The sequence below is a fragment of the Lampetra fluviatilis genome, chromosome 10, assembly GCF_964198595.1.
Source record: "Lampetra fluviatilis chromosome 10, kcLamFluv1.1, whole genome shotgun sequence".
Classification (NCBI taxonomy): domain Eukaryota; kingdom Metazoa; phylum Chordata; class Hyperoartia; order Petromyzontiformes; family Petromyzontidae; genus Lampetra; species Lampetra fluviatilis.
The window spans coordinates 14,102,055-14,118,000 of record NC_136284.1 but is presented as its reverse complement, the minus strand read 5'-3'; the positions used below and the strand labels follow the sequence as shown (position 1 = coordinate 14,118,000).

Here is a 15,946-nt window from a genome sequence, read left to right as displayed (position 1 = left end):
TTAGTGTAAATAAAATCACCTTTTCGTAGCATTTTTACAGCGGTTGTCCTTATGGAGAGACTGGTTCCCGCCATGAGAATGTGGAATTTCCACCAATGCCTCAGGGCTTCCAATAGATATGAGCACCACCCCCTATGCTCGTTGAAGATTCACACATTTTAACTTTGACCAGACCTAAACACTACGGTCTAGATAGTGAAAAAAACTGCGGTTTTACACTATTTGTCTAGCTGTTACAGTGCATTCCGATCGTGCTGTAGGCCTTTAGACACACTCGTGAATCATCACGTCCATCCAAAACACCCCACGATAAAGAGTCAAATGTTTCTTTGTGGAATCGTCGCAAACCTTATCTAAGTTTTCTTCAAGGTTCTCATGTATAAAATCATTAAATTGTGCTGCATGCCTTGATGCCAAAGAGGTTTCCATTGTTGCTTTCATAACAATGATTTAATAATTGTCTTCTTCACCTTTATGAAACCACATTGGCTGTTTTGTGGACAGACTGGCTACATTCAGAGTAATGTGGGATATTTGCCACTGGATAAGGGCCAACGATGACTGTGAAAAATAACTTTATAGCGCATCGGATTCCTTCAGTAGATTATGATTCTGAGTGACGTGAACATTTCCAAATACTTGATTGAGTATGGTGATAAAACGTGGCTTTTGAAATATGTTTAGCATAATTGTTTCTGCTTAGCCACTGATAATTTCATGAAAGAACCATGACTGTTAAAAGCAGTAAAACACAATACTGTAATCAAGAATAGGCTAAACACTTTAAAAGCAGGGTCATTGTGCAGACATATTATTATTAATTTCAGCATCACGAGAGGGATGCTGATGGGCTGCATTTATGGCGAAGAGGGATTTGAAGTCGTGACCTTCTGATCGCAGGGTTGAGCACTCCAACCCAGCCGCGCACAACACAATGCATGTCTACACAAACGTGCTCTTATCACACGCGGGAACCCCAAACCAAAGGTCTCAACAGTCCTGCCCAGTGCTGTGACACGGAGACACAGTCAGTGTTCGGAGGGTGACTTTTGAAAAGTAATGAGTCACTGGTAACAGATTTCCTTGTATGTATTTCTGTTGAACTTCTTTCACACCGTATGTCGCCAACCGTGCTAATCGGAGGTGCGGGGGACAACAAACGAAACGCAAAAAGCAGTTCTAAAGAAAGGAGCTTTCCTTGAGGTTTGAAGCGTAGAAATGTAACCTTGCGCGAAGTAGTTTTAACGTAACGTCACCCGCTTACTTTAAAAATTCTCACAGAAAAGCACGAATTCAATGTCCGAAGTGAGGGCACCGGGGCTATGACTGTAGGCTCTGTAGCCGGGTCCGCATGCACTGGCTGCTGTTGTCCTCTCACTAACCCAAGCCTGCTGGCACATTCGCCGCTCCTGAAATTATTGTGCACGCGTTAAAAAAGACAATTATCTCAAAGAACAATCGACATGCACGTGATGCATGGTAATCTGTCGTTTTTGTCCATTGAATATGTTCGTCGTTTCAAATCGACGAACATATTCAATGGACAAAAACGAATCTTAGCCTTTAGGGTACGTGCCTCGAATCGTGCGTGCAATGATTATAATTAATACATATGTGGTGCACGTTCATTGGTTTCAGTGATCCTGCATCCACACGTGGCGATACAATCACCACAGCGTTAAAGAACAACAACCGATTATTAAATCCAATCGTGATCCCAAATCACCACAATTCAATGAATTATGAGAGGGGGGGAAATCCTTGCATGCCTAGAAATCTGATTACACATTTAAAAGAGTATTCATGTGGCCCCAGGGCCACTCGTCTTCCCCCAGTATCTTAGTTACCTTCCCCCTCCCCATATGAATCATGGCCCTGCACGTGGCCCCCACTTGGGTGGGGCAGCGAGTCCAATGGTGCTGCCGCGCCCAAGTCGGCTTGCCGTTCGCGGACTCTCCGTCCCCCTCCGTTTGCGATCGGCGTACTGTACCGCGCTCACGTTGCGGTGTTGCAATAAAAACATTAGAAAAGTAATCAAATGGTTTTACCAGTACCCAGCCCTTTGGTAATGTGGCCACATTGACTCGCTACTCTGAATCAAACGATATAGAAGATATACAGCTGCAGCCGCCGCGAGTGTGCCGCGAGTGGGCGGGCTGGCCACCTTGCTCTCCTGGTTTCCGAAGGCAAGGATCTGCAAGCAGTCGGTGGTGATGGCCAGGAACTTCTCGTTGTTGCGGTTGAGAAGGGCCACCATCTTCTGGAGGCCGCCAGCCAGACGGACGGCCATCTTGCTGCCCTCTTGGTTGAGCAGCAGGTGGTGCAGGGTGGTGATCGAGTAGAAGACCACCGACTCCACGGGAGAGCTGCACGCACAGCCGAGCCGCGATCGGTTTCAGATAACAGCGACGAGCACCGTTATCCGAGATTCCCTCATCCTCTAATTCCTATTGTACGTGAGATCCACGACTGCCACCACGATCCACGTGATTTTAAGTTGGATGCGGCTCGAATGCAGTGGTTGACCAACACCAACCAAATTCTACAAGCCTAGCCCACAGCACTTCAACATTTTGGAGGAGAGTGTTGCTGGATCGCATAGACTTGTGAAACTTCAAAAATAGCTGGGCTGTGAGGTCACCGGAAAATAGCAGCACAGCAAATTACTTCTTGAACACGTGATTGCATTGAACCCTTCAATGTTATTCCTGCACGCAAGTCTCCCATGAAGATGGGAATGGCCAAATATTCCAATGCAGGAATCTTCCAATAAAGTGTCTTTGAACACCTTTGAGGCTTTCTTAGATAAATATATGGCATTACAATCATGATTAGGACAAGCCATTCCTCTTATTATTTTCTTTGTCAATATCCATGTTTTTGATTCCATGTCACGGCAGGTAATGTTCAGTGATTTTAAAACTTTCTTATTTGGGCACACAGCAAGTGGGCTTGGGCAAGACGCGTCGCTAGAAGGGATGGTGGCCGCTGGGCGAGACTACCAATGGAATAGCAGGCGGGACAAACCAAAAAATATTATCAATGCACAAGTGGAGCAAAGTAATCAGTTCACGGGCAGAAAGAGACGGATTGATGCATCGCGGGGCCATTCGAGGTGGCGATGGCTTTGAGAGGCCTTCATTCAGTAGTGGATAGATCATGGCTGCTGCCGATGAAACTTCCCTCCTGCAAAACAGAGAGCCCCTCCCCCCCCTTCACCTGAGCATCTTGACGAGGGCGGGGATGCCGCCCGACTTGAAGATGGCGAGGCGGCCGGGCGTGTCGTGCGCCAGGTTGTGCAGCGTGCCGGCCGTGTGCGTGGCCGTGTCGATGTCGCTCGTGTTGTGCATGGTGCGCACGAGCGCCGCCACCAGCGCCGACGAGCCCACCATGGCGCGCTGCCCGCCGGCCTTCTGCGACAGCTGGTGGGCGATGAGGGCGGCCTGCCGCACCACCTCCTGCAGGCACGCCGGGCGGAGACGGTGGCGGCGGCGACGAGCGTGCGCAGTCCATCGATCGGTCACACGAAATAGATTTTATTATTTACGTTTCCTTAAATTCGCGGTTTTGTTTGACGTTTTTTTTACGTTGATGGCTTATAGCTCATTCATGTCATTGGCAACATGCCCATAGAGTGAACAAATGTCGGTGCGGGACTCACACAGTCAACAGTGCTACATTATTATATACAAGCTCGTTATGAGTTGCCGTGCAGCATTGTGGGTAAAACAAGAGGGCCCCGTAGTTTTGATGCGGTGCTCTTGTCAATAGCATTCGCAAACCAGCGGAATTTGTTCAACAAGCCTGACTCTGCTGGTGAGACCCTGAAGGCGGAAACAGGTCCAGAGTTTGCACGCTTAAGAAAATGCTGCTTCAAATAATATTGGTTGTGATTAAGTCAAACCAATTCACAAGCCCACTGAGACAAAGTGTGGCATCACTTGCAAGGGAGGCCTGGGCGCAAGTGCAATGGAAGTACGCGGTACAAAGAGTGCTGCAGTGAAGCGCACAAGCAACACAAAGGTAAAGAAGAACGGCAATGTAATGAGCAGAAACAAACAGCCGGATACCAGTAACAGAGACAGACTTACACAACGCTGCGGGATACACAGAACACAGTTGAATTTAAAGTATACCTACATAACAAAGCCAGATAAACATGTAACCACCAAATATCTATAACAGCCTCACACACACATCCCAGCCTGACACACAACAACACAACCTGACACCAACACAACAACACAGTCTGACAATACACAACGGCAACGGCACACCCGGGCTACACCGTAACACAACGGAGCTGTGTGTGGGCGCGCGTGCCTGGTCCTCGTCGTTCAGCAGCTTGGTGAGCTCGGGGATGGCGCGCGTGCCCAGGTCCGGGTCGTCCTGGTAGCTCAGCAGGTTGTCTACCGCGCTGCGCATGGCGTGGCCCGGCTCGCCCAGCCGGTGGCCGCTCGAGGGGCTGCTCGCCGCGTCCAGGTGGCCGCACGCAATCTGCAGGCCCTCCTCGTCCGGGAAGACGCCGCCGATGCCGCCGCCGCCGCGCACTTGGCGCGTCATCGAGTACGTCTCCACCTCTGCCGAAGCAGAGAAGCCGCGCGGTTCAAGCGTGGGACGCGCGCCCGGCACCGGAAGATCGCGAGTTCGAATCCCGATCGCCGCTTTGGAGAATGGCGCATTTGCGTCAATGTGTACACGTGCTTATTGAACTTTTTTTCGCAACGCACGCGGCGAAACCGCGTTGATCCGAGGTGCGAAATGAATGAGCGACCGTTCCGCCACCGCCTCCTCTCACCATGACGGCTGCTGAAGCCCTGCGGCTGCGGCTGCCCGAACGCAGGATCCCAGTCTTCCCCGTCGTCGTCGTCCATGTGCCGCATGGAGTGCACGCGCGTCCCCGCGCCCGATTGAATACCCGAGTCCATGTACGACTGCTGCTGCCACTGGGTCACCTTCGCCTTGCGCTCGGCCTCCATCTCAGTGTCTGTTGAGCCGTTCGGACACTGCGATTAAATTTGGTGGGAGTGGTGGCGACTGCCGTAGCTGTGATTATGGTCGTGGCTGTGATTATGGTCGTGGTTGTGATTATGGTCGTGGCTGTGGTCGTGGTTATGGTCGTGGTTGGGGCGCACGGGGTCACGTGCTCCGGATCTACGCAGCAACGGGCGGCACGAGATTCAATGTCATTTGGCAAGATACAAATGTTGCGAATCACGCACCATGTCGCTCAATCCCATCGGACCTTGGATGTTTAGCAGGGCTGAGCCTGGATAGCGTTTGGACGGGTGACCACCATGGACTATGCACAGGTGTGGTAGGCATTGTGGGCAGGTGAGGGCACTGCAGAGAAATCCCCAATAATCTTCACCAAGCTGCACCGGACTAGTGTGAAGAATAGTTGTCAAACAGCCCCCACAAATCACATGGCATTGGGGAGGTCTTCATACAGCAGTGGGTTAACAAATGGGTTGTAAATGTTTGTGTTAATTCATATGGCATTGATATTTCAGCTATTTTAGGTAATTGCTGCACATATATTATGGTGAGTAGTAAAGGGTAGGACAGGCCGAATAGTGTGCACCCCACACCCTATCCGCCTCTATTTCACAGACACCACAGCCTACGAATTCATTCAAGCCAGGCAAGATGTCTCGGCAAGGATGTTTGGTCAACTCAGGATATGGATCGTAAATTAAATGGAGGCATGTTCCAGGGAAATTCAATGAGGGCAAATATTTACAGTACCTTTATTATTAATATATAATAATCAAATTACAGCCTGCCTTTGGTAAAAGCTATCAAGCTTTTACATGCATGAGTCCAATTTGATATATGAATAGTATATTGTGTTACAGACCGATGGAATTGAATGTCCTCTGTGATTTATACGGTTATATTTAGTACCCAATCTCAAAGCACTTAACAGCCAAAATTATGTTTATGAAGTCAGACAAACCAATTAACCAATAAAACATTTAGGGTCAAATATGGCCCGGCCAGAAGCACAACATTACAGCACGGCATATCAAACATAATTCAAACACACGCAACATTTAAATCATATTCCCTTTTTTCCTGCAACACAAAGGAGTAGAAAATAAACCAGAAGTCAAAACCTGCCCAATTTAGGCACATCGTTAGCTTGAGGCGCACACACATGCTTGGATCAAGTCGCGGTAGCTGACGAGGCAATAACGCAGCGAGCGGAGCAAGGAGCTCCAACGGCCTTTAAAATGCAACGCCGCCGCACAGCACAGCGTGTGGTCTTTGCACACAGGACTTGAAAGACAGACGTCCCTTGTACCTGGGCATGAAAAGGGAACTCGCAAATGGCACCCGCTGGGATGGCTGCTGGGCCCGTGCCCTCGGCAAATCGCGCGGCCACACGCGCTTTAGCTTTTCGCTCTTTCAGCGGGGCAGCTGCGGGTTTTGTTTATGACCCCGACGTCAGGAACTCCGCAGTGATGAAAAGGCAACGGGTTTAAACATCAAATTTAAATTACGGGGGGGGGGGGGGGGGGAGAAACATGCGTGCGACGAACCTAACACGTCCGGTAGAGACCGAGTGCGCGTGCAAGTTGTTAGGTATTCACCAGAGGTGTGGACTCGAGTCATGTGACTTGGACTCGAGTCAGACTCGAGTCATGAATTTGATGACTTGCGACTCGACTTGGACTTGCATAACAATGACTTTGTCCCACCTATGAGATGTGGACTCGAGTCATGTGACTTGGACTCGAGTCAGACTCGAGTCATGAATTTGATGACTTGCGACTCGACTTGGACTTGCATAACAATGACTTTGTCCCACCTCTGGTATTCACGCCATTATGACATCGCATGGGTATGCGATGTCATAATGGCGAGTGTACAAGTGTGATGTTCTGTACATCGCACTTGTACACTCGCCTTAATGCCACGATATGAGCAGTGCTAGCTGAGTTACTCTTGAAAAGTAATGTGTTAGTGATGAATTAGGTTTGACAAGTAGCACAATGCAAAAGTGTATTTCGGACTTTACAAGTAAAATAAACACATTCCTGCGGAGGGAGCTGGTAGGAACATTGGGTTTCTCGGTCAATGGCCAGGGTCAACGGCGGCGTGGTGTATTCCGCAAATATGGCGGACTGTGAGGGAGGGCACAAGCCGGCGTGAGTAGGTTAAACGTTGAGTTTTATAAGGGCACTACGGGGCGACCAGCCCCTCCCCACCCAGCCCCACCCCTCCCACCCCCCACCCAGCCCCACCCTCCCCACCCAGCCCCTCCCCACCCCACCCTCCCCTCTCCACCCAGCCCCACCCCTCCCATTTTTGGATGCACGACGGACGGACACAATAATCCCCTGTGGGCTGGTGTAACCAGGAGGTTCCTACCAGTATAATTGTTTACCCGACTCTACCTAGGCTTCGCTGCAGGTTTGCTGCTGTGTGCAAGGTGGAAAAACTCACCAATAAATCATCACTCAAAATGACACAACGGACAACCACGGTGCACCATCTGCTGGGAAGAGCTCGTTAGAGATTCTGTAAGATTAACACAAGAGTTGGTCGATTGTGTTTCAATGTCAAAACCCGCAGCAAGTGACTTGCCGTTCATTGTTTGAACGTGCAAAATATGTACTCGGATGTTTATTTAGCTAGAAAGGCCAGTGAACAAAAAGGAAGAAAAAAAAACAGGCATGTTCATGGACTGTAATACTTTCCCAAACGTATTTGAACTCTTAAGTATTTCATTAGCGGTTATGACGATTCATTCCACGGTGAACAACGAGAATATCACACGGGCATGAAATCTGACGTCGCGAGATGATGTCATCGGGAGGAGAGGTAAGTGCATGACGTGTGATAATTGTCTGGGTCGACAAGGATGATCCTTTAAGTGATAGTTTAATGGTGCAGCTTTGGGCATCCCTTTCATTAATCTGGCCAGTTTGCGATCAGGTAAGTCCCTTAACGTCACGCAACTTTATACTAAAGCTGTGTGTATACTGAATCTTCTGTACGAGATGTATCATGACCCCGCGCTGAAGACAAACGGGCAGAACTAACGCGTTAACACTCTCAACCTAAGTTGTAAGGCGTTAAAACAAGCGCACGAGATCAGCTGCGTAATGTGCGCACATAATAGTCGAGTAACTTTCGTGCAAATGACCGCTTTAAATGATTGAAACGTGGTTTAAAGCAACACGAAGGGAAGGAAGTGCTATTTTGTAGCCGAGCTGCAAGCAAGGGGGAGTACAAGGGGGTGGTGGTGTGCATTAATTGGTGCGCACATCCAAGCCACAGCCTTAACGCACAATCCTGCAGGCAATCCACGGCTTTTATTCACCTCCAAAATCCCGCCTGCTGTGCTCGTACAGCGTGAAGGCCCGCCTGTGTGTCCCTCCCAGTAACAGACATTTAAATACTGAAATAAACTTTGGGGAAAATCAAGAAATGTACGTATTCATCATGTAGTTAAATGGATTCTTACTGCAGCACAAAAGGCTCAAAATAGTGGTAAATGTGCAGCCGCAGTAATTGCTTGCTCATGGCAGAAGGAGCTCCACTTGCAGAAGCTCCAGAGAGCTCGTCCAGAGGGTGTTTTTGGCCTACTCTTCCATGCTGGCCAGACATCTTAACAAAAACCGTGGAAGTACTCACGTTCACGTCGCCACACGCTCCCCCCCCCCCCCCCGACTAACTGCGGTGTTCATTTATACCGCTGCGTGGAAAGCACCCGGGTTAAAGAGACGTGTCTATTGTTTCAACTGCCATGCTAGGAGACGGAATCGAACGGCGATTGTAAATCGAATGTGCCAATCCACCATATCGCGGCAGCATCGCCTCCAAAGACGAGCCACAAAACTGAAATGAACGTGGACACTACTACCACTGTGAACCGAAACAAAGCGCCGTTTTAAATTTCCAAATTAAATCTTGGCAGAAATCCACTGCAACCTAAGCAAAGCATTACTACTTAGTCAAGGTGGACCACCTGTTTCGTTTTATAGCTTCTACTGTAAAATATCTCGGGTCAAAGTGCTTCCCCCCTGCTCAAACACACACTGCGGGAGGCATTCATCTCATCAATTCTGAGTTGGAGTAGGAAACTCCACATTCCTATGGAGACACCCACAATTCGCTGTGCGCAAAAGCGGCGCTCGCTCTCTTGCTCCGGGAGGGTCGATGGAATCGTCACCTCTGAAGATTCACAAACCACCTGGGCTTGTACAACATACAAGCCCAGAGCACAGATTTAATGAGTCGTTCTCGTTATCGGCATCGTATGACAGCAAACACAAAAGAAAACGGGAAGGAATAATACAAATTACGACTCAACTGTTGCCGTGACTCACCTGCACAGCCTCATCCATCACACCCACTACTCCACCACCCCACCCGACCCCACCCATTCGACTGTTTCGTGTTTTTTTTTCACTTTTTTGCTAAATATGCCACTCTGTGGGCAGCGCACCAATGGTCGTCTCATGGTGCCTTGCGCCCTGCCAAGTCATTTCTAATTTGTATCTCTGGAGAGGAGCTGCAAGCAGATGCAATACGCAATGTGGCCATGCTCGTTTAAGCAGGAAGTGAGTGACATGTCTTTCATTAATGTAACCCAATATCCATTGGTGGTTTTTATTATGAGATCAGAAAGACAATAACTATTTAAGCTTGGACTTGTGTTAATCGGTCAAATAAGTCCATATTCGCTCATCTGAACCATTCTGTATTTTATGCAAAGACGTATTGGCATTTGTGGATGACAAGGCTGAGACCACCAAACTTACTCCACCTTGGGAACTTGATTTCATTTTGACTTGAAGCAGGGAAATCTCAACATCGCTGGCTTTGTGCAATGGCAACAGATTCAACATCTGGTTCCTTGGCCAGCCACCCCAACATGACTACACCACCTGAGGCACCCCGAACAGAGACAGTAGAGACGTAAAACCAGTCTTTGCACACACGCACGGTAGCGATCACGCCCACGATCACCACGCCCACGTCTCTCAAGTCCGGACAAATTTCTCGATATGCCGGGCAAGCCAATTTGGTACCTGGGGCTTCGCAACGAAATGTAAAGTTAAAGTGCAGCGAGCATACACCTCCCCCTCCCCCAAGCAGAGCTCCACATCAGTTGAATTAGTGATCAGAGCCAGTACAGTATATGATGTATCCAACTGTGAATCATATCCAATTGCATGATTTATACTGAACATGGGGAAACACATGATAAATACCTCTTTTATGTATAACATGTTGGTGATGTCACTGAGAACAGGATTAACATATCACTTAACTTTTCTAAAAAGAGCACACGTAATGAAGAGTGCTAATTACGTCATACCTCTGAAGTACCGGTGAAGACGCTGGACACCCAGGTTGAGGCACACGTATATTTATTTCAGCTTATCGGTACAGGACAACACTAGAGGGGGTAGCGGCCCCCTCACCCGGATAACTGGAGATACCCCCTAGCTAATCTCACCTATCCCCAAGTCCTCCTCTAACGAGCTAGGGGAGGCTAACTGGCCCGACACTGGTGAGTCGGGCTACGGTCTCCGGAGTCCCAGGGTCTAACCCTGGTTCACGGAACCACGCCTCTGGCTCGCTCCTCTGCAGCCCTGACAAGGGCGGCGTCGAGGGGAGTCCAGGGCTCTAGCTAGAGGATCTTCACTCTTCCTCCTTCGTTCCCAGACTGAGCCCCGAGCTCTCTTTGTCCTCCCCCTTTATACCCCCCATCAGGATCCCAACCCCCCAGGCTGCCTGATGCGGACGTCGCTGCGGGCACCCCCCCCGTGTACTCCCGTAACTCCGCCCACTGTGTTTGTTACCCATTGGATCGTATGCACTTACAGCCCTCCCGTAACAGCCCTACATCACCCCCCCCATTACAGCTCGCAGCCGTCCCGGCTGCAACAATTCCAAATAAAGGAACAATTACCCCTCGACCCCGTGTGTGCCTCATTTTTTCAACAAAATGCAAATAGCAGAACAACAACAAGAACAACAACCATACCCCCGAAGGGAATGTCCGACGCACCCCCCCCCCCGCATAAATACGAAATCCGTAAGCACGTATGTACAACTAGCCAGGAACTCCCCCATCACACACAGCACACCCACGACACACAATGCACCCACAACACACACACCGCGCCCACACAACACAACACACTCAGTGTGCAAGGAGCACACCACCGACGCAGCATACAGTAACCATGACACGTGAAGGAAAATAAATAAGAAAAGTTTTTTTTTTTTTTCTTTTTCTTCCTGCTGTATATTATAAGAGTCTGCGCATTTTAGCGCGCGTCCTTGCCGCAGGCCCGTCACACGGGGCAACCCCGGACGGCGGACCATCCGGTGGCGGCTGTCCCATTCGAGGTGAGGTCGCGATTGAAGTCGCGCGACTGTCGGCATCACCTGTGGGGGTTCCAGGGCGTGAGCCCGTCATTCCCGGTACACCTGTGGGTGGGACAGCCGGCAACACATCAGGCGAGAGCAGCGACGGACCCTCCGAGTCGGTCGACCCCCCACATGCTTGGCCTCGCGTGCGTGGCGTGGGCCCCCGCACCGCAACAAACGGCTTCAGCCTAGAGGGGTGTACAAACCACCGGCGCCTCCCCCATTGGATTCGAACGCACTGAGGCCTCAAAACCTCAATAACCTCGACGGGGCCCCGCCACGGGCGTACGAGTTTAGAGGAGGTCGCGAGTGGTACCTGGGGACAGTGCAGCCATGCCCTGTCCCCCGGCTTCCACTGCAGCACGTGCGCGCGAGCCAGTCTGAGGCGCTCGTTCGCCTTCTGACGCCTGTCAGAATTTAGCCTCGCCGCATCCCGCGCCTCAGTCAGTTTGTCAAGGTTAAATTTAACGTGATCGTCCAATTTAGATTTGCCCAGCGGCACGTGGATCTGCAACTGTGCCCGAACAGGTGGGTCGGGTTCGCGGCCATACATAAGAAAGAAAGGTGAAAACCCCGTCGCAGCATGGGGAGCCAATCTGTATGCCGCTAGAACCCCTTGAATTTGTAAGTCCCAATCAGCCTGTGAGTCCGAAACTTGCTGCGACAACATAGACGTGATGGTGCGATGCAGACGCTCGACCATCCCGTCCGTTTGCGGGTGATAGGGGGAGGTTCGAATTTTTTTCGTTCCCAGGAGATCACAGACTTGTTTTAGGAGTTTCCCCGAAAAATTTCTACCCTGGTCGGTCAACAACCGCTCCGGGGCACCTTTGTCCATGACATAACCTTGGACAAAGGCGTCGACGATGGCTGCTGCCGACTGATTCGCCAGGGGCCAGGCCATAGGCCAGCGCGTAAAATATTCGACCCCAGTAAGCAAATATTTATTTCCCCTGGAGGTGGCGGGGAATGGCCCCAGAATATCCAGTGCGACCAGTTCATTTATTCTGGAGACCTGGATGGATTGTAAGGGCGGGTTCGACTCCCGTGCCGGTGGTTTGCGCTGCGCACACTGAGGGCATGCCGCCAACAGATCAGCAACATCCCTTGTCATACCCGGCCAAAAAAAATTCAGCTGAAGCAAGGCGAGTGTTTTCTGGGTACCTAGGTGGAGGAGGCGCTCATGAGCAGCCCACACCACCTTACCTCGTAGGCCAGAAGGGACCACCAGCCGGTGACGCTGGGATTTCCCGTCCCAATGCATAAGCAAGCCCGCATGGGTTTCCCATGCGTCGGCATGACCCGTCACACGCCCCCTCTCCCCGGCGCGACGACGCAACGCGAGGAGGGAGGCATCCTCCAACTGGAGGCGCCCCCATTCATCAACGGGCAATCCAAGCAGGGAATCTCTCCCCTGTTCGGCGATATCAATGGGGACTACCGTTTCATCGTCGGCGGCCGCCGCCAGGACCGGAACCATCACGTCCCCCACTGGCTTGCAACGCCCCGACCCCAGGAGACATGCGCATTCGGAGGCGGTTGGCATCCGTGACAGAGCGTCAGCGTTGGTGTGGCGAACGCCCTTACGATAAGTGGTTTCAAAACTGAAATCCTGGAGGACCTCCAGCCATCGGGACAATTGTCCCGATGGCTGTTGAACCTTCAGGGCGTACTGCAGTGCCGCATGATCTGTGCGGACGGTGAAATGCCGACCGTACAGATATGGGCGATACTGTTGGATGAAATAGACAATTGCCAACAGTTCCCTACGGGTGACACAATATCTTTGCTCCGTTGGAGACAACACCCGACTGCCGTACGCGACCACCCGTTCCACGCCGTCAACCACCTGGGAAAGCACGCCTCCAATACCCGTGTTGCTCGCGTCGGTGTCGAGCAAAAACGGCCTCGAAAAATCTGGGTAAATCAAGGGAGGAGCCTTCACCAGCGCGTCCCGAAGGGAGCAGAAAGCAGCTTCCTCATCCTGACCCCAGTGGAACCGAACCCCTTTAGATGTTAACGCGTGTAGGGGTTTGGCAATTGTTGCAAAATTAGCGACGAAGCGTCGGTAATATGATGCGAAGCCAATAAAACTCCTGACCTCTCCCACCGAGGTGGGAGTCGGCCAGGAGCTGACACACTGCGTTTTGGCGGGATCGGTAGCAATACCCGAGCGCCCTACGATGTGCCCCAAATAACGCACCGACTCGCGTAACAAATGGCATTTTTGGGGCTTAAATTTCAAATTAGCAGCCCGCATCTTTAGGAAAACCGCCCGCAACCTCTGGAGATGTTCATCAAAAGTTTTACCAAAGACAATAACGTCATCCAAATAAATCAGGCACGATTCCCATTGCAATCCAGCCAAAACCAATTCCATCAATCGCTGGAAAGTTGCCGGCGCTGAGTGTAAGCCCATCGGCAACCGGTTGAATTGGAACAGGCCGTGCGGTGTACGGAAAGCAGTTTTAGGCTTAGAATCATCGTCCAGAGGAAGCTGCCAGAATCCCGAAAGTAAATCTAGTGTGGAGAAGAATCGCGCTCCCGCCAAAGCGTCCAGCGATTCGTCCATCCGTGGGAGCGGGTATGCGTCGGCAACCGAAATTTTATTAAGGCGCCGAAAATCCACGCAAAACCGCAACGAGCCGTCCTGCTTTTTAACCAGGACGATCGGCGCTCCCCACGGGCTGGTGGAGGGAGAAATGATGTCGGCGGCTAACATGTCATCAACAGCCGATTTGACATGGTCCTTTTCGGCGGGACTTAACCGAAACGGATTTTGGCGAATTGGCGCGCTGTCACCCGTGTCAATATGGTGACGCAGCAGGTGAGTGCAACCCAAATCATATTTATCACGACTGAAAACGTCGGAAAATTCCCTCAGTAGCGTTCTAAGCTGTTGGCGCTCTGAATTTGTCAGGTCCGTCGATCCCGCACAAAGCGCGTCGATCCACCCTTCATCGCTGTCCGAATGTGGGAGCATCCGGGAAGCAGTGCCAACGTGGTTCGCGACAGGTTCCTCGCAGGGCATTGGCGTCGCGTGAGCGAGCACCGTCCCTTGAGGAACCACCACCGTCTGCGATCCCACATTTAGGACCGCGATGAAAGGGTCCCCGTCCCCTCTTACGACGGTCTGGGCCGGAATCAAATGAGGCCCATTAACCCCGGCCCTAGACGGTCCCAGCAAAACACCCTGATCCCCTATGCCCTTAGCGAAGGGCTTACGAAGTTTCAGAGGCACTAGCATTTGAGCTCCCGGCGGCACACGAACAGTTTCAACGACGAACGCCGGTACCGTCGCGAACGCCGACCGAGCCGCCGCAGGGGATGGCAGGAACGCCATGCGCCGCCCCGATGGAAGCTCAATGCATCCTTGGTCGATCAAAATACGAATGGGCATTTTACCTAAGAAATCCGTCCCCAGCAGGCACGGAACCGCCAGCGAGGAGGAAACGAAAATCGGCCCCGACAATTTGATGTCCCCAATAGAAATTTGCGCTCGAATCTGTCCCATGATGCCGAGAGAGCCCCCGTTAGCGGCATAGAATGGGACGTTAACCGGCAGTAAAGGCCGGCTTTGTACGGGCAGAATATTGTAAATTAATTCCGAAATGATTGTCGCCGATGCCCCCGTATCGACCAAGATGCGTACTTCTACCCCGTCAATGTGTCCGACTACGGCCGACGACCCTGACGACGCGGCTACCACGCGATGGGCCAACACGGACCACTGTTTGGGCTCGATTTGAGTCCCCGCAGTGATCCGCGTTGGCCCCTCGCAACGCGACATCGGCCCCCCGTTTGTTGTGGTGCGAGAGCGTGCAACGGGTAGGTGCTTTGGCCAAACATGTGTGGTGCCGCGACTCGCCGGGTCATGTTGCTGGAGCTTGGGAGGAGGAGGCCCGGCGTCCCGTCGAGCCGTCGTCCCGCGCTGTCGAGGAGAGCGGCACCCCGAGGCGACGTGGCCCCGGACGCCGCAGTTGAAACACCGCGGGAGCCCCGGTGGAGACGACGGGCGGTTGAAACGGCTTGACCCGTCCCGGGCCGACCGTACTTCTTGCGCCTGTTGCCGTCGATGGTCGACGGCGAAGAGCTCCTCCGTCGGAAGGGTGGCTGCAGCCACCGCACGCCCTGCCGATGCCCTGCTGGCTTTCCGCCGCAGGGACAGAAGGTTGGCGTGAAGGAGGCGCGCCGCCTGAAGAGAGGTCATCTCGGCGTCCTCCTGTGCGACGACAGCGATGTCCAGGTCGTCTGCCAGGAGGAGTATTTTCTCCGTGACCATCGCGTCCACGCCATCGTCGTCCATACGGGGAAAAGCCGTCTTAGCCAGCGCTAGGAGGCTCGTCCTGTATGCCAGGGGCGACTCCTTCTCACCCCGCTTGCGCTCGTAGAACCGCTCTCTGCATTCCGCTGAAGGTCCATAGACCCCGGCCAGCAGCTGTAGTGCCTTCGGCAGAGTAGACCGCTTCTCTTTCGGCGCCGATGTGAGGGCGGCGAGCGCGTCTGCGTCGAGGAGCGCCGGCAGCGCGCAGAGGGCTTCATCGTCGGA

General features: G+C 52.0%; 1 protein-coding gene across 4 annotated transcripts in view; it reads right to left on the bottom strand.

The window, feature by feature from the left end:
• The window catches only part of LOC144934607 (catenin beta-1-like), a 50,103-nt gene that overhangs the window by 17,251 nt on the left and 16,906 nt on the right, over positions 1-15,946 (bottom strand). For all 4 annotated transcript variants that reach the window (XM_078860600.1, XM_078860602.1, XM_078860604.1 and 1 more), the window contains 4 exons: positions 4,799-4,987; positions 4,324-4,580; positions 3,220-3,458; positions 2,165-2,366 (listed from right to left, as the gene is read on the bottom strand). In XM_078860600.1, the coding sequence (XP_078716726.1) occupies positions 2,165-2,366; positions 3,220-3,458; positions 4,324-4,580; positions 4,799-4,979 (879 nt within the window). In that variant the 5' untranslated portion in view covers positions 4,980-4,987. The remainder of the gene's footprint in view (positions 1-2,164; positions 2,367-3,219; positions 3,459-4,323; positions 4,581-4,798; positions 4,988-15,946) is intronic.